This window comes from Ambystoma mexicanum, chromosome 9, assembly GCF_040938575.1.
Source record: "Ambystoma mexicanum isolate Mex_15411 chromosome 9, UKY_AmexF1_1, whole genome shotgun sequence".
Taxonomy (NCBI): Eukaryota; Metazoa; Chordata; class Amphibia; order Caudata; family Ambystomatidae; genus Ambystoma; species Ambystoma mexicanum.
Genome location: NC_090931.1, coordinates 543,363,489 through 543,387,566, shown reverse-complemented (window position 1 = coordinate 543,387,566; position 24,078 = coordinate 543,363,489). Strand labels below are relative to the sequence as shown.

Genomic DNA, 24,078 nt, shown 5'->3' with positions numbered 1-24,078 from the left:
AGGAGAAGCCCCTGCAGTACGGACACATCAAGTGGACAGTATCAGGTACCAGAGGAGAAACGGAGGTGGTCTTTGGGCACTTCTGAGCCATAGGAGAGACTACGCTCCGCAAACGAAACAGGAGCGGGGTGTGGATATCCTGGACGGCGCACCGGACGGCACTAAGCACCAGGCACCGGCATACGTGTATGATCGGAGACAGCCACGCCTCTCTCCCAGTGGTCCGGCAAGGGAGCATCAGAACACCAACGCACCACGAAAACAAAGAGAGGGAACACCCGCCAAATGAACACAGAGCTCACAGGGAACCGGTGCGGGTGGCGAAAGAACACAAAGTAAGGGGTGCCCACTCGAATTCAGCAACCTTCATCTCCCTCACTTAGATTTGCCACAACATAGGGAGAATCCCCGCAGTACGGCCACATCAAGCGGACAGTTTCAGACACCGAGGGGAGGGGGGGTAACGGAGAAGCTCACTGGATACCCCAGAGCCCAGCGAAGAGCACAGCGGACAGTGCCCCAATGTGCGGACCGACAAGCATTTAAACAGCCCTCCATGATGGCATAACAATAGTGGCAGGGCCACACATAGAAAATAACTCAGACCCACAGCCTCGTAACAGAAAGCAGAGTATCCGGGAACACCTCGGAATCTACACCGCGCTCCAGCTATAAGGGGAAAGCGATGCAGGCGCCAAAAATTCCTCAGGGTAAAACTCCCATCCTGCGTGCTCCGAACAGACAGCAGGACCTCAGACACTGCCAAAGCAAAGTATACTTCACCTGAGGACAAGACAACACACCTAAGGGTGACAAGAAAGACCCTAAGGGAGACAAGAGAGACCCAGGGAACACAAAGCATTACGCTCTCTTGAGTCCGCAGCGGGAAAGGGAACCCCGCAGAGTAGGACACAGAGGACGCTGAAAAGGGCCCCAAACCCCCCCCCCCCGACCCCCCGTCCGAAAGGGGAAGCAAAACTATCACTAAACAGAATAAACAGCACCGGAACAAGCAGCCCCTGCGAAAAGGAACATAAACTCCACTGTAACCCCGCCAGTACTACAGACACTGCCACTCTCCTAAAGCGGATCCTAGTCACGAAGGACGCACACATGTCAAAATCAAGAGGAAAAGCATCATAAGTCTTGGCACAGACCCCAACACACAGACGAGAATCAAACCTGGTATAGCTGTGGAGGAGAGACCCCACAACTCAACCGAAAGGAAAGGCACAAGGAGACCAAAGAGCAAAGACAGACCGGGGCAAGATACAGGCAGAGATGGCCAAGATAGAAGACATGCAGTCCTGGTTTAAGGAATGCCAGGACCAATTCATGAACTCGGTTCTCACCCAATTCGAAACTATGAAGGATGAAATGAAACAGGCGGTACAGGAGATAAGAACAGACGTGGCAAACCTCTGGGAAAGGACAAACTCGAGAGAATTGTGTAAAACGTAGGAGTCGCCGCCGAAATACGGAGAGACCCAGGAGCACCTGGTCCGTCTGACACATAACCTTGAGCTTCAGTGTGAGGACTTAGAAAACCACTCGGGAGATCGAATATCAGGATTAAGAACAGGGTAGAATCAGTGGAAGACCAGGACCTTAAGGAAGCAGTCCCGCAGGTCTTCAAAGACATCCTCTCCGCCAAAGAAGATACAGACATTCCAATAGACAGATACACCAGGTGGGCCCGCGAAGAATGGGCGAACCGGGAACTCGCCCCTGCGACGTCCTGATCACACTCACATTATACTCCCAGAAGCAGCAGATCCTATGCAAAGCAAGGACAATGGATCATATACGGATGAACGGAGTGGGCATACAACTTAATCAGGACCTGGCGCAGTTGACACTGCAGAAAGGGTGAGAGATGGGCCCAATAATAAAGGAACTTGTGGTGAAACAAATTAGATATAAAGAGACCTTTCCCTTCGGGCTACTCTTCTCGTGGGAAGGGACGCAGCAAAGAATAACCCCTTGACAGTAGAGACTGCAGATCATTAACATACAGGATCAAGGTGGAGGCCCGGGAGGCCGGAGAGAAAGGACAGCCGCGAAGAGGATCCCCCTGGGAGTGGAAAACGATCAATAGAAAGGTACGGCAACCCAGTAAAAAGAAATAGGAGCCATGCTAGAAATACACAATATATATATAAACCGACACACACTTAACGGCCATGCTGGGACAGCATCAGCAGCCAATCCAGAAAGGTACAGGGAGCAAGAATCCAGCCACCAGGTGACAGCAAGGTGGGTAGAGGGGTTGATGGGGGTAAGGAGTCCCCACAAAGTTATCCTTGAGTATTCAGAGGGCATGGTGCGGAGGACTACATGCCCGAGCAGCCATAGGTCCCAGTTTCCTCCTCAGGGCAGTTTCAGGGGTGGGGGGGAATGCAAGGTGGGGTATGCATAGAATGGAGTAGGGGAGGACGGCGCTACGGGGGGCATCCGGAAGGTTAGACAAACCGTCAAAATTGAGACATGAATGAAGGGTCTTAACCTATAACGTCTGGGGGCTGAACTCCACGGTAAAAAGGAAAAAAGTAGAACACTTCCTCCATAAGGGGAAATATGATATAATGTTACAAGAGACCCAGATAAGGGAGAAGTACAAAGGGAAAACTCGTCTGAGAGGGTACAACCAAATCATCCAAGCAAATGAGCAAGAGAAGAGGGCAGAGGTTTTCCTAGCCTTCCACAATTCCCTAAAGCTTCAAATACACAACACGCACTCAGACAAACACGTGAGGTTCATCTTTGCAAATGCTCAAATAGAGGGATACCCCGCCACCACCCCCCCCCCCCGCCGACACTAGCTGCAATGTATGCCCCTAATGCAGGACAGGACGGCTTCCTCAGAGACACCCTGGATAAACTGGAAAGACCTGACACAGACAAGGTAGTAATGGGAGGGGATTTCAACCTCTCATGGCACCCTGACAGACAGATCCGGCGCCAGGCCACAGGGACAGGGAGCGCCATCAAAAGTCCTGCGCAAGAAAATGGAGACACTCTTGTTGGAGGATGTATGGCGGGGCACAAAGGGGCAACAACGGGGATACACCCACTTCTCACACGTTCACAACTCAATGTCCATAATAGACTATATATGGGCTTCAAGAGGGCTTCTGGGGAAAATAGAACATACAGAAATGGGAGCGATATCGCTATCCGACCACGCCCCATTTTCAGTCGAACTTTCGTTCTCCCATCAACAAACCGGGCTCTGGCGTTGGAAGCTTCCACCCGACAACAGGACCCGGTCCTTGGGAACCTGGTTATATCAGGTATGGTAAAATATTTCTTTCAAAATAACCAACCAAAACGACAAGGGAGTCTCTATGGGAAGCCTTTAAAGTAGTTACCAGAGGACAATTCATAGCACTCAAATCGATAAGGGACAAACAGAGCCACCAATGGGAATCAGACTTAGGAGAGAAACTGAAAGCGATACAGATGGAGATTGCACAGAATCCGTTGTCCAAATTAAAGAAAGCATTAAGGCACGTCCAGCGTCAGTTAGAAACCCTCCATTCTAAAAGAGCGGAGAGGCACCTCCTCCCCTTTAAACACTGTTATTACATCCAGGCAAACAAGGCAGACAAACTCCTGGCAAGGCAGCTAAAAGCAAAACAAAACAGGCAAACATTAAAAAGAATGACAGACAGCAAAGGCCAAACACTAACCCGTACAGCAGACATCGGGAATACATTTAAAGAATTTTATCAGAACCTATATTCCTCAGAAAACCCCAAATGGCAGGACCAAGAGGCATACTTAAACGCTACTTCCCTCCCGACCATATCGGAAGAGGAAAAGCAATACCTAGACAGGGCAATAACTGAAGACGAGGTAAGAAAAGTAATTCGAGAACTACCCAAGAACAAGGCCCCCAGGCCCGGATGGCTTTACAGCACAATTATATAAGACATACTCAGGCGTTTTAGCCCCAATCCTTACAGAACTATTCAATATCTTCAAGGAAAAGGGCAACATAACCCTATCATTGAACGAGGCAAAAGTATTCGTCTTCCACAAGCCAGGGAAAAACCCAGAGCTACCTGGCTCATACCACCCGATAGCATTAATTAACTTAGATGCTAAGCTATATACGAAAATATTGGCCAACAGACCATCACAGGTCCTTCCAAAGCTAATACACCAAGACCTGTCAGGATTCGTCCCCAACAGACAGACATGATAATATCAGAAGAATAATCCATCTGATGGAAAAAAATAGGGATCACCCACTCCCCAGCCCTTCTAGCACTCAACACAGAGAAGGATTTTGACCACGTCGTGTGGTCGCTCCTCTTCTGCATATTGAAACAAATGGGGAAGGGGGAATCATTCATCAACAGGATACGGGCCAACTATGTCTCCCCCTCCATCCACATAGCAGTAAATGGTGAGATTTCAGACAGGGTTAACATTGAAAGAGGGACCAAACAGGGATGCCCCTGTCCCGCTCCTATACGCAATCTTCCTGGAACCCCTTCTGGCGCGAATAAGGGAATCGCCAGCCCTGAAGGGTATAGATATGGCAGGATTCCCACACAAGGTAGTAGCATATGCGGATGACATGTTGGTGGCACTAGGGGATCCAGAAAAACTTGCCCGCTTCTCCTACAAGAGATAGAAACATAAGGAGCATTGTCGGAACTCAAGATTAATAGACAAAAATCTGAAGTACTCATATTAGCGGGAGATAGGGGAGCGATCCTACAACAAGCCTCCGCCCTACAGCTGAAGGTAGCAGACAAAGGGGTGAAGTACTTGGGAATAACATTGACCGATAGAACAGACAAGCTATACAGGGAGAACTATCCCCAACAACTGGAGAAGATCAATCGGGATGTAGAGGGATGGAACTCCATGTCTCTCACGTGGTGGGGCCGGATAACTAAGGTAAAAATTACCGGCCTCCCCGAGTTTTGTATTTATTTTATTTATTTACATTTATATAGCGCACAGACAGCCCAGGGACACTGTGACGCTGTTTCTTGTAGGAGACTTAATTACAGTAAGCATACGTTCAGTGCATTGGAAAGCAGGGATGTTATACATGTTATGCATAAAAGCGTACACAATACATCGTATCTCGGGGAAGGGAAGGACGTCATATCAGAAGGTGGGGTGATCAGGCAAACAAGGTGGTTTTCATGGCCTTACGGAAGGCAGCGAGTGATGGTTCGGCTCGCAGGGCAGTGGGGAGGGCATTCCAGTGCTGTGATGCTAGGTAGGGGAAGCTGGCGCTACCTGCTCTAGCTCTTTTTACCATGGGTACGGTGAGCAAGTTGGCATAGGGGGTCCTAGTTGGTCTTGTGGAGGAGGCAGAGTGGATTCTTTGGGTCAGGTATGCTGGTGTGGAGAGGTGGATGCATTTGTGGGTGAGGGTCAGGGCTTTGAAGATGATCCTCTCCTTTATGGGGAGCTTGTGGGATGCTCTTCTGGCAGCAGTAATGTGCTCTCTTTTGGAGATGCATTGTGCTGCACGTAGCAATGGCAATTTAAATCCCTGCATCCTACTTTAAAGCGCTGTTCAAAATAATAATTGCATTAATATGGGAGAAAAAGACCCCCAGTGTGGCTAGAGCAGCTTTGCCCTCCCGCACTTCCGCAAATACTATGAGGCTGCTGAACTATGGGTACTGAAAGAATGGATCCCCGGGACCTCACAGAAAATATGGGCTTCTCAGGACAAGGCAGTAGCGACCACCCACTTACGAGACCTGCTTTGCAAAGGGAAACCGCATAAATACCCTAATCTCCAAATTAATGGAGTAATGAAAGCAACATTAGAGGTCTGGGCCAAAGCGACAAAAGAAGAAACCTTAAGGAAAGACCCAGCCCCCTTCATTGCAATGTTCTGCAACCCAGAATTCCTGCCGGGGATGAAAAAAGGGGCATAGCCGAAATGGGAGGCGGCCGGCTGCACTAAGATAGGAGACATGTACCAAGCACAAGAGATTATATCTCTTGAAGAATGCGCAGCGCAGTTCGGCCTTACATTGAAAGACAGGTACAAATATGAGCAGCTGCATCACTGGCTGTCGTCCCCGCAGATCAAACATGCAGCGACTAGAATATTGACCCCGATCGAATCTTACTGCATGACACACTCAGGTACAAAAAAGTGTGTCTCGGACACGTACAAATTCCTGATCACGCAGACAGAGGAGGTCAAACAGCTATATATGAAGAGGTGGGAAAAAACCCTCCGGGGTACTATTTCCAAGGAACATGGGAATACATATGGGGGGCAATTCCCAAACTTACCAGGGCAATTTAGACCAAAGAGATGTGGACAAAGATCTTAGTCCAATGGCATTATACCCTGGAAAGACTCCACGCAACGTATCTGGAGGGAGTGTTGGGGAATAGGAGACTGGAGGCACATTTGGTAGGAATGCCCGGTTATACAGCAATTCTGGGGAGATGTGAAAACCCAATTGCAAGAGATGTTCACAGATCTGGCAAAGCTGGGGGAAAGGGTGTGGCTTTGCGGGGTCTGGGATCCCAGAGAGAAGCTCATGACTAAGCCACAGAAGTCAAACTTTATGGGACTATTACTAGCGGCATGGCTGGCAATAGCCAAAAAATGGAAACAGAAATCCCCACTGACAATATACAAATGTCTACAAAGAGTGTGGTAATTCATAGCAATGGAACAGATCACGTACAATATCCAGGGGCAACAACATAGATTCAAGACAGACTGGGGGTACAGCTCTTAATTACCTACAAAAGGATTACATGGAACAATGGTGCCTGCACAAAGTAAGGATACTAGATATCAACTAGTGGAAATAAGATCTCAAGCCAAAAGACCAAAGAGATACACTGTGATCGCTTACGGAGGGGTAGGTGGGGGTGAGTTGGGGATTGGGTTGTTCATGGATATATTGTCTTTTTGAAGATTGTAAAATCAATGAAAATAGGTTTTTAAAAAAAAAGGCATTAGCCACGAGTATGGAGCAGTGCAGTAGATGCTCCAGTGACCCCAGCAACGGATAAGGCCATCAGCCAGTTTTTGAAAAAAATAGGAGCAATAACAGCAGCCAAGAGCCCCAACTTTAAAGTAGCGCTGGTGAATAAACAAGGATACTTCATATGTATTAGCCTCAAACATATGGCGCATATTAGTTTCCACCCTGCCTGGAATACAAATTGCATTCTATGAGGCAAAACAGGCAATTTTGCAAGTGTGAGCCAAGCTAGAAAGGACACCAGGCCTAAAAGTAATAGCTCTATATTGGCCATGATGGGCGAACAAGAAGATTTGGACGACGAGAGCGTCACCATGTAACTCACTGTGAGCAGTGATAATTAAGAGTATGAACAAAGAGAAGGGACAGCATACATGAATGGCATCAGCATCATGTTTTTCATCACAGGCCTCATACATTTTCTTTTTTTTTTTTTAAAAAAAGGTATAAAGTGAAACTTGGTGTCCGCCAGGAAACAGGGGACATATATCCAGGCAGAAACACAGGTAGCAAGATTGAACCCTCAGGGTATTCGAATGCTTAACTCCAAATAAAAAATGGGGTTGCCTTTGTAAGAGTGTATGTAGTAAAGATAGGGGCAGCCTTTTTGAAGTGTTGATACCAGGCTACTTTGAAAGTGAAACTAAACCCATCAGGCAAACTTAAAATGATGTTAAGTAACAAGTCGGCCATCATATCCACCAAGTGATAATGTGAACAAGTTTCTGGAGGTATTCATAGGCAAAGTGGGGCGTCTCAAAGATTTAATGCAGTTGACAAACCTTAAGAGCAGAGCCATTCCTGTTAAAACACAGCGTTATGCTGTTGTCCATAATGAAAGGGGAGAAAAGCAAACCTGGATGCTGTATCAGAGGAGGATGAGGTGTGCAGTGGGCTTATTCCCACAGCATTGTAAACCAAAGCATCAGGTGAACTGCATTTGTGTTTAGACCTACAAAGTCTGAACAACAACAGAATAGTAGATGGGACACTTAGCCTTGTCCAAATTTCAAAGACATTCTCAGCCTGGTAAGTGGAACTGCATGGTACCCTACTCTTGATTTCTGCTCTGCTTAATCACCAGATAATCATCCTGCCACACTACAAAAGGAATGTTTTGTCTCGCTTGGATGCCACTTTGGCTGCGTAGGTTTTCCCATAAAAAGGATGGAGGTAGTAGTGCGCACAATCAGTTTTCAAGCTGACAAATTGGCATTCCCCCACCCCTAACATGAGATACATGCAAGGAATCTGGATGAAGCCCTTAGAATTTTTACGGGAAGTGTGGAAAGACTGACATGAGAAAAATATAAGCGGTTTATAAGGGAGGTCGGATTCTAGGCCACACCATTTCATGAGGAAGTATCAGTCAGCACCAACCATAGGAAATACTTGTTTATACAATCCTTCAAACACTTCCTTAGCGAAGAAATGTGTCAACTTTGAGGGGGGCCAGAAGCAGGAGGATAACTGTCTCTGTAAGGGACAGAATTGTTAACTCCCTGGTACTACATCAATTCAATATAAGGAATGCACACTTTTTTTTCCAACTCTGTTTATTCATTATCATAAACAGAAACAAAACAATTCGAGTCAATCTTATCTTTTGTGTGTTCATGACATTTGTTGATTATGGCGGCATTGTTAGACTTGCAATGATCAATTACATTTATACCCCATTTCACCCACTCTGTCCCCGCCCTTTGTGTTTCTATCCTTTCCCCCTAGGAGCCCCTCCTTCTCTTCTTTCCAGATTTGGATATGCTCCAGTGTCTGTCGAGGTGGGTTGGTGCAATCACCAATTCTACGTATGTCGGTCAGGAACTTAGCCGTTTTCCCAGGGCCTTGAGAAGGGCAAGGAAAACATTAAAAAGGTGACTATGTCCCGCCCCTTTTGCTCTGTGCAGTCCATGGGGACCATTCCTCCCCGTTGCTGTGGCCTCCCTGCAGGCCCTTTGTAGCATTAAATATCCCTGGTGGTGTAGTGTGGCCATGACCACAATCAAGGATCCGTTATGTCCCTTGACTGCCATGCCCCCGGATGTATGGGGCTCGGGTGGGCCCGTACGCCGCTGGGGCTCCAGGCTGCATGCGGCGTCCGGTTGCTCTCCTCACCACCGCAGTCTCCCCTCACCGGCCTCCTGCAGCCTCTGTGACCTCTGCCTTGATACTGCACTGGCACAGTGGGCTTTTGTCTCCAGGGTACAGCATTGGGGCCCAAGATTGGATGTGGCAGTTGCTTCTCTCCTCTCCTTTATCTCCAGCCTCCACCAGGTAACCGTTACAGCTCCTGTTTTCTGAGATCCCTTTGTCTCTGCAGACTCCCAGAAACTCATAACCCAAAGGGGATGGAGGGTCTACATCCTCGTATCCTGGCATGCAGGGAGGGGATATGGGTCAGGTTCCCACCCCAACACCCCCTCCCTCCCTCCCTCCTTTGACAGGGCCTAGAGACAGGAATGGTCACAGTACCTTATATTTCATGTGGGAGTTCTAATCAATGAACAACAGCATAACTTTTCAGGGACTGGAGAGGATAAGGAGCATTTAGTGGTTGACTGTCTTCTGTTATAGCAACAGAGATAGCAGGTATCTTTCCCCAAACCAGCATTCTCCTATGTCGCTATTGAAAAGGATTGCTTGGCTCCAAATTAAAGCCAGGGTTAGGTTATGTAGTCCGGAGGCTTGCTCATAGCGTCTTTAAAAATACCCAATTAATATTATCAAAACAAAGCATTAGAATAAGCCTTTCCACTTCTATGGATTTTGGCAGCTTGGTTTCCAAAAAGCATTAAATGCTTGACATACCCCCTCTATCACCGTGCCAATAGTTGTAGCAAGTCTGGTTTTCCTGTCTCAACCCACTTCAAGCATTCACATGTAAGGGTAAGGTACTACAGATTGTTAATATCTTACTCACGGCTCACAGCCCAAATAATCTCTGCACCATACAAGACGAGGACACGCATGTACCCAAACAAACGCAAACATAATTGTGTGTGATGATTAAAACAACTGGGGCAATAATCATTTGGAAATAAAATAGTATTTGCTTTTCAGGAGCAATGTTAAAATACACACAATGGCAGTACACCGCCTCAAAAGTTTATTTTCTTACTGAATGTACTCATACTGCAATTCTCTTACCTTACACTTGTAAGACATCACAAAGGAAGGCACCAAGAGGACGAGGCACTTGAAGCCCATGAAGCTGAATTTGAGAATGAAGTCTGTGATTCCCACAATCCAAAGCACATCCCAGAAATGAAGAAAACCCACAGATGGGTTCAAAAAGATTAAACTTTGGAAAGGGAGAAGAAAAAAAGAATGATTACAAACATGTTTTTCCACAACTAAAAATCAAACTTAACAGTGCCTAGTCATATATACTGCCTAGATTTGCTGCAAAATAAAATCACCTAGAGGACATGCAAGGGCTGTGTATGCTGGGAAGGGGCAGAGTAAGAGCAACAGTACTACCTGGAATTATTTGTAACACATGCAGTGCCCGAATTGCAAGACCCGAATACGTTTTCACCCTGCCAACTTCTAGACTCAGATTGAATGCAAGGATATTTAGACAAGAATGCAAAGCCGTTTCTGACAGCTGACATAGTTTCTCTTTAAATTGTCAAACTGCTTAAGTTTGTGAAAACAGGTTAAGCACTAATAGTAGCAGATTCAAATACGGCTAAAAATGAAAGGATGTAAAAAAAAAAAATAAGACTTTGAATAAAACAATTTAAGAAATGATTCATAGCGCAACCAAATGGGAAAACCATTACGGCCAAACTAGTCAAATATAACCATCCTTCAAATTGAACAAGCTAAGGAAGCAGTGTGAAAATATGGACAGGCAAGCAATGTTATTGAAAACTGACTAAGTGGTAAGGAACCACTTTGAGAATATAAACAGTTGAACGGGATGAACAGAGTAGCTTTTATGGCCATGCAAGTCTTAGTTATTTACCTGTAACTGTATTTCTCTAACATTGGTATCTTTAATAGATTCACATGCTTGAATATTCCCCGTCATCAGAGGGGGAATCCTCTGTAATTTAAATAATTATAAACTAGATTAAAACTTCCCCTTAGGGAAATACTACACACCCAGCCCCATAGGGCCTGTGTAGCCTCTCATGTGTGTAGTCCCTCAACCTCCTTTGGTCCTTTTAGACCCTAACCAATGAGGTGGCAGGGTTTAAGCTTCACTCGAGTCAGTCATCTTCAGGTTTTGAACCGTGAAGGCTGCAGTTGATGACCGACTGTAGGCGGGAGCAGGGCGGGCGCATGTGAATCCATGAACGATACAAGTGCCGGAGGAATACCGTTACAGGTGAACAACCAAAACTTCTCCAGCATTGGATCCATCATAGATTCACATGCTTGAATAGAATACCAAGTACCAAGTATGAACATGTTTGATAGCAAGACATTTGTGTGTGTATATATGACTGTAAAGCTACCCACAACCGTAGAATAACAACTAGAGGAAGTGAGCCTAGCTAGCACAGTACACGTAACAGTTACACCAGCAAGGGAAGGTGGGATAAGGAGAGAACATTTAAAGAACATTAGGCTGCTCCTACCTTAAGCAAATGTGCTGAAGCACTGCCTGTCCTACTGAGGTTTCCCTTCTGCTGTCTTCCAATCAGTAATGCTGTGTGAACATTTGGAGTGTACATAGGTCTTTTAGAGACACCCCAGCTTGGAACGCTGCCGAAGCCGCTCTCGCCCTGGTGGACTGCGCTGTCGGTGTGAACGGTAGCAGGTTGTTTCTTATTTGGTGGTGGTGGGTAATGCAGCTGGAGACCCAATGTGGCAGACTCTGTTTGGAGATGCATCAACTCTTGGTGCGTCCTGCAAACGCGATGAAAAGCCCGTTGGAGGCCCTGAAGTCTTTTTTTCCCTTTCCATGTAGAACTTCAGTGTTCTAGCCATATCCAGTGAATGCAGCGATTGCTCTGCTGCAGTTCTATGGTTGCCGAAGAATGTAGGTAATACAATCCGCTCCGACAGAATAGATTCAGACATAACCGTAGGAATGAATTTAGGGTGTGATCGGAGGATGACTATCATATTGAAAGATGGTAAATGGCGGTTCGATGGAAAGTGCCTGTAGTTCCCCAATGAGTCTGGCTGACGTGATGGCCACGAGGAAGGCTGTCTTGCAACAAAGGAACTTTACATCACATCTGTGGATAGGTTTGTAGGGAGCTCTCATTAGCGCTGCCAGAACTGTGTTAAGGTTCCAGGTGGGAATGGCTCTTCTCTCTCTAGGAAAAGGTGTGCATTAAACCCATCAGGAATGTTTTGACTGCTGGAGTCTTGATGAGGCTAAGCAGACATGGCTGTAGATTAACCTTAATGGATGCGAGCGCTAGTTCACCATATGCCAACTGTAACAGATAATGTAAGATTTGTTCCACCAATATCGAGAGGGGATCTGTACTTGTTCCTGCTCACCATACCTTGAACAGTTTCCACTTTTTGGCATATGTTCGCCTTGCGGACGGAGCCCTGGCTGCCCAGAGTATGCCCCAGCACACAGAGGTTAGTGCAACATTGTGGAATTTTCGATGCCGGGGAGCCAGCCCCTGATAGACAGGCTGGCTGGGTTGTGGTTGAGCAACTACTGTGCTGTGACAGTAGGCGTGAATGTGGCTGGAGACGGGCTGGGTTCTTAAGTGCTAGTTGAAGGAGTGCAGTGGGCCTTATCTGATGTGCCCATGTTGGGACTATCATGATCATGGTGCAAGGTTGTTCGTTCATTCTGCCGAGTATGCATGGAATTAAAGTTGTTGGAGGGAAGCCGTAAAGGAACTTCGCCCTCCAGTCCACAGAGAATGCATCTCCCTGGGAGTATGTCTCTGGGTACCTGGAAGCAAACTGATCACATTTTCTGTTTTCGAATGTTGAGAATAGGTCGATCTCGGGCTTCTCCCACCTGTGGAACAGCTTGTTTAGTTCCCATTTGTGGGATTGTAGGAATTGCCTGCTGAGCATATCCGCCAGTACGTCAGTATGTTGTCCTTCCTGGGAAGATGGTCTGCCCTCCTGAGGATCCTGTGCTGAAATGCCCAATTCCAGAGTCTTTGCGCTTCTAGTGACAAGATGCTGGATTTTGTGCCCCTTATCTGTTTGTTTAGTGCATTGATGTGGTGTTGTCAGTCTGCACTGTCACCACCTGTCCAGTGAGTACTGGCAAGAAAGATCTCAGTGCCCATCGGATGGCCCTGAGTTCCAGCACATTTGTGTGCAGGTATGATTCTACTTGGGACCACACTCCGCTGGCTTGCAGATCGCCCAAGTGGGCTCCCCATCCCGATAGCAAGGCATCCGTCCTTAGGAGTAGAGTGGATGTGGGTATTGGAAAGGCATGCCCTGAAGCATATCCTTGGCCCACCATTACAGGGCCTTGTAGAAATTTGGTGTAAGGTGCACAATGTCCTCCCACAATCCGCTGCTTTGCACACACTGCTTGTCCAGCTCCTCCTGCAGCAGTCTCATCTTCAGCCTGCAATTGGGCACGAGGAAGATACAGGAGGACATCATGCCCAGAATGGATTTGTATTGTCTTAAACTGGAGCTCGTTTTCCTTTGGAACCATGCAATGAGATTCTGCATTGCTGTCACCCTGTCAGGAGAGGGAAGAACCTATGGGACTCGAGTATCTAGAACTGCACCTACGAAGATGGCTGTTTGAGCTGGCATGGGAGAAGATTTGTCTTAGTTGATCGAGAAGCCTAGGTTTTTGAGTAGGATTGTCTTCCTTCCCACTGCATCCAACGCTGCTCTCAGGGAAACCCCCTTTACAAGCCAATCGTCTAGGAATGGGAAAACTTGTATACCCGATCGTCCGAGATGGGCGGCAACTGGAACTAGACATTTTGTGAAGAGCCTCAGTTTTGAGTTGAGCCCACAGGGGAGCACCTTCAATTGGAAGTGCTGCTCACCGACAAGAGAATCGAAGGAACGGCCTGTGGGAGGGATGAATGGGAACATGGAGGTAGGCATCTTCTAGATCCAATGTGGCCAGGAAGTCGCCCTTTCTGAGACATGAGAGGACTAGCTGGAGAGAAGTTATTTTAATTTCAGGCAACAAACACATTGATTGAGGGCCCTTACATCCAGTATTGTGCACCACTGCCCATTCTTTTTCCTTATTAGGTAGAAATGTGAGGAAAAGCCCTTACCCTTTTGCTGGAGCGAAACCGGCTCTATCGCAGCCTTTTGAATCAACTTGTTGATCTCTGCCTGCAGTTGTTGCAGCAGGTGTGTGTTCCTTCTTCGAGAAGATTACGATCGGGTCGATGTATGAAGCCTATGGTGTGGCTCCCTTTTACCTCCTGTAGTACCCATTTGTCTGAAGTAATGGTGTCCCATTGTCACAGGTGTGGTGATACGAGTCCTCCGACCGGGGTGCGATGCGGGAGGCGCATTGTCCTGGAGTCCATTTTTCTTGGCCTGGGTTCTGCCCTGGACAGATCCCCTCTTACCTTGTTGGTTCTGATAACTGGTAAAACTTTGCTGGTATCTGATTCCGGTTTGGTAGGAGCCTCACAATGGTGCCTGCCCTCGGAAGGACCTGCTGTACGATCTGTATTTGGAACTGGAGCCTCAAAAGGAGCGAAAGGGACGGCAGTCTTTCTCCTCCTCTCTTAGGGAACTGATGGCCCTAGCAGTGTGCGTCAGACTTGATGGTCGCCGATTTTCTTGCCAAATAATTCCTGGCTGTCAAAAGGCATGTCTAAAATGTGAGCCTGTACTTCCGGTCTAAAGACAGTGGCCTTCATCCAGGCCTGATGTTGCAAGACTGTGCCGTGTGCCATTTGTCTAAAGCCCCAATGGGCTGCGTCTACTGGAGGTGGCCATCATGTGGTCCCAGACTGCCTTGCTATCTGCGATTATGGCTTTAGCTTCCTCCTGGAACTTATCTAGCAGGTTTTTTACTTGGTGTGACATGCAGAGCCACAGTTCTCTGTCCAACCTGGTCATGAGTGCCATGGCATTACTAGCCCGTACAGCCAATGAGGCTGCTGCCAAGACCTTTCTCCCCATTGCCTCTAGTTTGTGTCCTTTAACGGGGGGCGCTGTGAGAGGAGAGGCCGGGTTTTTCAGTCTTCTTCTCGCTGCAACCGTGACTACAGAGTTGGGCTTAGGGTGACCTCTTGGGCACAATGGTGCTGAATCGGGAGCCTTATATTTCCTTTTTGGTCTTGCCACCAGTGCTGGCATGAAAAGAGGGGTGGTCAAAATATTTTCCCCTGCTTCTCAAGGTGTATCCAATATAGGGATTGTTGTTACTGTCCAGCGCCTCTTGTCCCTATGTCCATAGAGGACTGATGCCTTTTCTTCTCAAGCTACCTGGATTTTGACAATTTCAGCTGACTTAGCGATAGTAGAGTGAAAGGAGACACCATGGCCTGAAGGGGAGGCCACCCTGGAGAGTCACGCTTTTTCTGTTTCGTGATGACCGATTCCCAATCGTCTGCGTCGGGCGTATCTTGTGGTAATTCACCCTGCTCAGGTTCTTCGCCATGTGTATCCGTATCTGAACTCCCAGAAAGGATCATCTGGTTCACTCAAGTCTTTTGTGGGGTCATCAGGCCATTCCGCAGTCGTGATGACAGATGGCATTCTGGGTTGTCTGGTCCTATGGAGTGAGGATCTTCTCCGAGGTCTGGGTGACACACTGCCCTGCGATCGTTGGCTCTGATGACTGACAGACGATGACCGCTGTCTAGGTGGTGAATGGTGTGGAATGCAGGCCCTGGGAGACCTGCTTCTAGCGTGGCCTGCCAGAAACCTGCTTTGCGAGGGTCTGCCCTCCTGCCCTGGTGGTTCCATGTGTTAATATCCCCGCAAAAATATGGCGATACAAAAATATCAGCATATTTTTGCGGCGATATTGAGCCATGGACCCTGCGGGGGAAACCCCTGCAAACCCCACATTATTTTTAAATGTGCGGGGGACGCCCCAGCTCCCACAAATTATCCCCCCCAAAAATATTGCCTATGGCGAGACAAACGACCATATGTACGGCGATATTTTTGGTGGGGATAATATGTAGGGATACCACCCTGGTTGGGTAGCAAGCACCCTTGCTCTCTGTCTCCTCTGGAACTCTTCCATTATTCTGTGCATAGATTGCATTAAAGCTGGGTGGAAAGGATCTGCTCTGTCCTCCATGACTGGTTGCCAGTGTGGGCAGTGCTCTTTAGGCTGCACTGGCTGCGGCCCCTACGCCTCCAAGAACTCCTCCTGTAGGATGATGTCAGGCAATTCTGCCATCTCCGTTATAGAAGACAGCTGTGCTGGGTCTTCCAAGCCCCCATGTTGCAGAGTTTGTGATTCTAATGTCACTAGTGCATCCTCTAGCTGTAGTACTTGCACAGGAGGCTCCTCGATGATATCCGCTGTCGAAGACGATGGAATGCCCGTTGAGGGGCTTTTTCTATTTTTTGCTGCTCGTCGATGGGGTTTCTGTTGACGAGGTTGTCGTCAACGGTGCATGTGTCTTGGATGGCAGAGGGCTGCTCTTGGGCAACAAGGAGTGTTTATTTGTGGACGGTGTCCCCGTGGATGACCGCTCTGTTGATGAAGAGGACATTTTACCTTTTTTTCAGCGGATCTTCCTTTTGCAGGCCTTCGGAAACCTTTTCTGACCACAGAAAGGATTTTTCACTCCTCCTCTTTGCCTTGGGGAGTGGAGACTCTGCCCAGTCACTGATTAAGCTCTCCTCATTGGAGCTTGCTTCTCAGAGTGCCTGGTGGAAGTTGAAGGTGCAGTTTTTGAGGATTCTTCATCCGAAGACATTAGCATGCTTTCAAAATTTAGCAAGAGTCTTCTGTGTCTCTCCGTCAGAGTCTTCTTGGAGAAGGTTTGACAAATTCTGCAGGAGTGATTTTCGTGTGGGTACAGGCAATAAATACACAATTTGTGAGGGCCTCTGATGAAAATTACCCTTTTGCCACAGTTGCTGCAGTCCCTGAAGAGAGAGGTCTTCTCCTTGGCAGACTGCATTTCAGACTCTGCCATGAGGTGACAGTCAGGCAGACCAACATGATGTTTTAGAATATAAAGAAAGAGGGTCCTGAACTGAAACACTAAGCCAGTTAAGGCACAGTCCCAATGAAGGGAAACAAGTACCTTAAGTAGAGAAAAATATGATTTAAAGTGGTAAAAAAGAACAAAGCTTGGAGAGCTGAAGAGGATTCCCTGTTCAGTAAAACCATGGCGAAAAATCTGAAGATGGCTGACTGGGGTGGGTCTTAAGCCCTGCCACCTCATTGGTTAGGGTATAAAAGGACCAAAGGAGGAGGAGGGAACTACATAAGCGAGAGGCTAGACAGGCGCTATGCGGCTTGGTGTGTAGCATTTCCCAAAGTGAAAGTTTTAATATAGTTTATAATTATTTAAAATTACCACAGATTTCCAGTCTGACGATGGGGACTATTCAAGCATGTGAATCCATGAAAGATCCAATGCTGGAGAAACACAATTTCTCGAATTAGGTTTTCAAATATCTGAACAGTCTTAACTCTGCCCATTCCGTCACACATCTTGAAAATGTGTGTGCAGGGCTCATTGCAGCCAGGCATGTAAATTAATGATTACTGTTCAAGCAGCATTCGCTCTCTAATGACAGCATTCGCTCTCTAATGACAGTGATGCGGATGGAGAGGGGATCAGCACCACTTCTTACAAATGAATGGAGATGACTCAGGTGGCAAAAGGGTCCCAAAGGTTTTTTCCTGTAGGCAGCAGACTGTACCTCAGAGTAAAGGAGAGAGCAATTTACATCAGGGTGGAATGAAGGAAAGGTGTGAACGGTGGCATCCTCTTGCCTTTGATTTCTGGACCTTGTACTTCACTTTAGATATCAATTTTGCCAGCCAGACCTGAAATCTAGAAGTAGTGGGTATTAAGCAGAGAGGGGACGTGGATCTATTTGTCTGTCACTGTGACAGAATGCCATCTGTGAGCATGGAATTGCCCAATTCATTATTAATTAAATGATGCACATAGCTCTCTTTCTGAAACTAGGGTCTGCTAATTAGATGCCCCCTTTCATAATACCTTATGGTAGAAAAGCATATCGCACACATGTGACTTAGCGAGCTAGTCTGCTGATGCCGCTCCGCAATTGTCTTGTAGTTTCGCAACATGGCACTCTCAAAGTAACATGTACATTCCTGACAGCAAATATTGGAACTAAAAGTACAGTTAGGATCTGCCTTTAACGGTGGACATTCCAGAGCCTGAATTACATCATATAACTTTGTGCCACCAGAGCCTGGTGGCAATTGCAAATATAAAATCAAGCCATGTGTGGTTCTGAAATGGTGGTCTCTAGGACTTTACAATTATACTCGCCAAAAACCTATTGATGTCATTATACTATCCACTTTGTTACTTTGATTCTTTATCGTCAGGTTTTCCTTTGTTTTCACTTCCTCGGACTGAGTTTCATCCAAAACCCAAAACAAACCATATGGGATCAGCCCCAGAAAAAGCCTTTGTTTTGCCTTGGAAAGGTTTGAGGTTTGTCACCATCCAGGAAGACATGAAGTTCCTTCAGGAGGCAGGGAGGGGTCCAGTGTTTTAAAGGGCAGGCTCTGCCAGGCCAAAGGAAATCCCATCAGGGTGGTCATTTACAGACGCCCTTTGACGAAGGCAGACCGAGGAAGGTGGTGGGGATTAACCTAGAAGAGAACTTTCCAGTTAGAGGAGGGATCTTCCATCACAGACCTTCCTAGGGCACACAAACGCCCTGCACACTCTCTCCATTTCCAGCAGATGAAACACTCTTGGTATGACAGCAGCAAGGACTGGATCTTTACAGGCGGCTGGAAGGGATCCAACCTGCTATGCCTTTTGCTTACATAAATGGTGGAATGCCCTCCCCTTAGAGGATTTATCTTTCACCACAAACACATGAATGATTTGCTTGGAAACTGGTCGGGAGTGCAGTCCGCTCGAGTCCTCTGCTATAGAGGTATGAAGACCAAGATGTCCAAGGCAGAGGCAAGCTCTTCGCACTAGCCATCCCAAGGAAATATTTGGGTTCACCAGCCGTTGGACAAGGCCTGCTTGCACCCAGGGAGGGTCCTGATCTGCTCACTGGAGGTAGCAGACACTGCAAGTGTTCTCTGGAAACTTCCTGGTTGGGTAGGATGGCACAAGGACTAACCTTATCCTTGAAGACCCCAACAGGGTCCCCCAGCAACTTACCCCTGGCTCTCCCTGCATCCACAAACTGCTTTTATGGTGGTTTGGGTCACTGCCCCTTGCATCTCTGAGTTCTACATTATGCCGTAGCTCCAGAGTGTCCCACAGAGTCTTCTAGCACCCCCAACTCAGCTCTTCCTGCCTGGTTACCAGCCTCTTCTAGCCCCAGCCAACACTGCTTCAGTAACACAAAGATGCGTTGAGCCTGCTTCACTTATCCAAACTGGAGGTCGGCGGGTCTTCCAGTGCTACCGACCTGACACAGTTTCTCAGCATCTTTGACCCGTAAACTATCATCTCTGCCGAACCCCATTGCTGGGATGCAGATGACACCGCTCCCAAACTGGACTTCAACTTGGTGCCGAAAGTGCCCAGACTCCAGGTTCAATGTCAAAGCAAGAACAAGGGTTCAGATAGTGATTCTGCCCCCTGGTCTGCTTGAAAGTTTCAGTGACTAGCAATACGCCACCCTTTTCTAAAGGTATCTTCAGTGACTGACATTGCTGCTCAAAATATTGCCAGTGCACTCTGGTCATCAAACCCGAAAAATGCCTATATTATTCCATGGTCTGCATTCTCCTACAGGGGTGGGTTACAGTGTTTTGGACAAGTACGTTTGTATTTTTAGTTTAATTAGAGTATCCCTCGGTTATAGAACCTTGGTTGGATATGTTTTTATTTTGGTACAATAGTACTATTGTTTGTTTTAACTGCTTTTGTGCTAACTCACACCTCTCCACAAGTACTGCCTGCCCTCAGCTTGCGCTAACCAAAGAAGCGAAGAAGGTATATTTGTCGGGTTTTGCCCGTTTTACCTTCATGATTTGGATTACTGCTGTTTTAATAGTACTGTGGGGCATGAGTAGAGGTTTTATACACTACTCATCCCAAGGTTTTTGAAAAACACAACCCCCACCCCATCCTTTCACTCGGTCACACCCACTTCACATTCACTCCTTATGCTATCTCACACAAGAACATTGTCATGCACACTCACACTGCAGTACCACTTGCACTCTCTGACAGATACCTCACCTTCTGCAGAAATAGTCTCTATGTGCTGCAGTTAATTCCTTCTTTCCTTCCTTCCTCCTGCTGGTATCTTCGTCTGCCACCTCTAACTCTTCTAACCTCAACCAGAACAACCCACACCTTCCTGCTTCCTCTTTTTTTTGCTCCCTTGCCGCCTCCCAATGGTTTTCTCCCTGTCAAATCTAGACCCGTCTTTCCCGTCTCGCATGCGACACAAACAAGGAGACTGGTAAATAGCGGGCTAAGTCCCGCTCCTTTTCTCACAGCGAGCCTGTCGCAGAATATTGTTGGCAGCCAAGAGTATCAAGGGTATCAATGTCCATGTTTGAGAACTTGTTTCTGGGCCCCCCTTTGGGGAGTATAGCTTGTTTGGGGGTCAAGCCCCATTATTAGGTCCCAGGCTGGTGGTTTAAGGAATGAAACTCTGGCTGGGGGGCATTGTGTGGCTTCACTCGCTGCTGTGTAGTTTCTGGTCTGCCAATGCTCTCTCCCTCCTGGATCTCTTCTTTCAGCGGCATAACACCAGCCAGCGCCAGATGTTGGAGGGTTGTTTCTACTTTTTCTATGGCTTCTGAGAACAGGTTGTGGACTGTGTGTGGTGCTGTCTGTTTTCTCGCTCTTTGGTGTTGCTCGTTTGGTCTCATTCCAGGTTCACAGACACTACAAGAAACAGAAATAGTTTGTCGAAGCATGGTGTGAGACAAATGGGTACTGCATAACAGCATGGTGGCACAGGAGGTGGGGGAGATAGGAACCTGGACCTATCAACTGCCACTTTCCTCCTTAAGGGAAGGACTAGCTTGGCATTTTCCCTGGTATGCCTTCCGCCCCCTGGCTGAAAGGGCTTTGCATAATAATAATAATAATAATAATAATAATAATTTGGCATTTATATAGCGCTACAAACCCTCAGGTATCTGAGCGCTGCTTATTATTACCCACGGTGTGTGGTGCTCATTTATCGACCTCGGAAGGATGAAAGGCTGAGTTTGGCCCCGCCGGGATTCGAACCTGCGTTAGCAGGCTCTGCACGGATGTCAAAGCGAGCGCTCTACTCGCTGTGCCACTTGACCGGCTTTGCACTGTTGATAAGGCCAGGGTACTGGTCTTGTCACACTTTAAATTGGCACTCGAGTAGCATTAATCAAAGGTTTTACTGGTGCCTGCTGGGACTTGTAGTTAAGATTTACTCTCACTGGTATTGACCCAACTGACAAGCTCAAGAAAATACTGTGTTTATGAGGGTGATCACCAAGTATGATCCTGCTCCATCCACCCTATGAGAGGCACATCGGGTAGCGGATGGACCATCTCAGTCTCTTGCAGCTTGCCGCCCTCATACCACAGGATAGGGGGTTCTGTCAACTCGCCACCGAGGCTTTTTCAATTTCACTAGATTAGTTAACTACTTCATTCCGTTCCCTTCCCTTCCCTTCCCTTCTTCTTGATAAATTCCTATGGCACATCATTTGTTGGTACGTGACACATGCAGGCATTCAACAAATTTGAGTTTCCTATGTTAAAGTGGATGATGGAAAGGTTAGTACAAAGACTTTTCTGTAGAAATCCTAGCAACTGCTCACAGTGACTTAAGAAGGGTGCAGCAAGAGTCACTGAACATGGTCCAAGATTTCCTCTTCGAGTTCTTGGGTGAAACATCAAGGGCCTTGGAATTTCACAAACTGGGTTCCGCATGAGAAAGGCTAACAAAAGACCATAGATACAGTGATTCAGAGAGAGGCTGAGGGTTGGGCTCTCCAAAAATGACTCGATACAATGATCAAAACAGGTGCAGATAGAAGGAAGAAAATGTCCCACAATTGACTGAAGAATCTCTATTGTTCATGCGCCTTCACCAAGGATTAAAGCTTACCTATTTAAGAAAGAAAAGCAGTTACTCCGTAATACACTCCACCTTATTTAAAGGACATTTGGAAATCAGCATATGGTGTCGCAAATAATCCACAACAGGAGTGCATTGAGACCATCCATACGAATAGACCTGTCCTCCCCGAGCAAGAGGGGTGAGGGGGAGAGGGAGGAGTTGGCAGGTTGGGGAGGTGGAGATATGGGCGAGGTTGTTTATAATTTTTTCCACTTGGATGATCCTAAGAATAAAATAGGGAGCCAATTACCACACTAAAAGACTCACAACAGAGAACAAATAATAGCCCCCAATTCCAACCCCAAAATCACTATTTCCACCACTTCTCCCTTCAACAAACACACAATCCTTTTGCCAGAAGGCCGCCACCGAACCCAGAGTAGCGAGAATCGGGAGCATGGCCAAACCAAGCGCACAAATAAGAAGGGGAAGAAGAGGTTTTTACACAGGAAGCAGGGAAGAGTACAAATAATATACAATTCATAAAACCCTCCAATTGCAGCTAAAACTTCAATAGCACTGAACCTAAGCAGACAGGAAATTACACAAGCGACAAAGCTCCCTGCACAACTGTTGAAGCAGTTGGGGTACTGTGAGAAACCAGAAGGTGTCTCACCCACTATCCCCCGTGGATCTGTCATCCAGGTTGCCAGGACAGAGCAATCGCTTTTGTATCCAGTTCCTGGGGGTGGACCATTGCGGGAGGATCACCTAGGTGACACCTTTACCCCATCCTATCAGATAGGATACGGGGACGTGGCCCGTGCCCATGTGGTGAGGCAGTGCATTCATGGAGCTCCTGTCCTGATCCTGCAAAGATCCTGCCGTGTTGGCAGCAATTGAACTGCTCTACACAACGACTGCGGCTTGCAGGGAAAGCACAAGCCCTGTGGCGGAGCGCTGATCTGATCCGAATCGGACCAGAGTTGCCCAAGAACGAGGGTCTGCAACACCGACCCTGCGGGGATCAAAATGGCGACCAGAGCGGCTTGAAGTTAGAGGGCAAAGAGATGAAAGTGACGCGGCGGCGGCACGCAACGTTCCCTACATATCTTGGACCGGGGTCCAGAGGGGCTTGGCCGCTGCCGACGGCTGCCTGCCGGCTGATTCCCACATAGCGTGTGCTTGGTAGGGACATGCGCGATGTTGCCTCCCGAAAGCCCCCCTGGCCCACAGGGCTGAGGGACTGGTAGCCGCAGTGGCCTGACTGAGGCTGCGGTGCTGAGCGCAGAGGGGAAGATCGTCTGAAGGCCCCTCCCCTCCTCCGACGAACGGAGCGAGCCGGAGAAGGAGCGAAGGCTCGGCGTCAGGTGCCTGGACCTGGTAATGTAGCCCGGGAGTGGGTGAAAGAAGGACTGCTCGGCTCGCTCACTGACAACTGACGACCTGAGGAAGGCGCAGCAGGACTTGCATCGGACCGCTGTGCTACGCGGTTCCCTTACCTGCTGTGTGCTTGGGGGCTTCCCCTTCCTACATGTACATACGCCGCCTCAAAGGACCCCCGGGGGCGGGGGCTGACGGCTGCTGGGCTGGAGCCCTTGCTACGATCCTTACTAGATCAATACCGCTCCTGCCCCCCGGATGAGACTGGAAAGGTTGTGAAGGAGCTCCTAACTGCAAGGTGACACCTGCTATGCTGTGGATTGGGGTGCCGACTCCTGGAGCCTGTCATACCTGGAGCAGAACACAGTGAGAGGGGGACAGAGGGGCACTGCCAGCCACCCCACGCATGGACTGGGCTTCCGGGGCACCCAGGCTCTGGGCACCAGAGGTGAGGCGGGGACTGCTGTGCGGGCATATTGGCCTTGATATATGTGCACTTAAGAACACGGACTACAGACCCTAGCGAACACCCATTGGCCCCGACTGGGAGGTAAATGGGCGCATTTATAGGTGCACTCTTGATGGGATTGCTTTGGCCCTCTGAGCA

The 24,078-nt window shown here is 47.8% G+C and overlaps 1 protein-coding gene across 3 annotated transcripts in view; it reads right to left on the bottom strand.

The window, feature by feature from the left end:
* RNFT1 (ring finger protein, transmembrane 1) overlaps positions 1-24,078 on the bottom strand; it is a 424,054-nt gene that overhangs the window by 151,905 nt on the left and 248,071 nt on the right. For all 3 annotated transcript variants that reach the window (XM_069615093.1, XM_069615094.1, XM_069615095.1), the window contains one exon: positions 10,143-10,296. In XM_069615093.1, the coding sequence (XP_069471194.1) occupies positions 10,143-10,296 (154 nt within the window). The remainder of the gene's footprint in view (positions 1-10,142; positions 10,297-24,078) is intronic.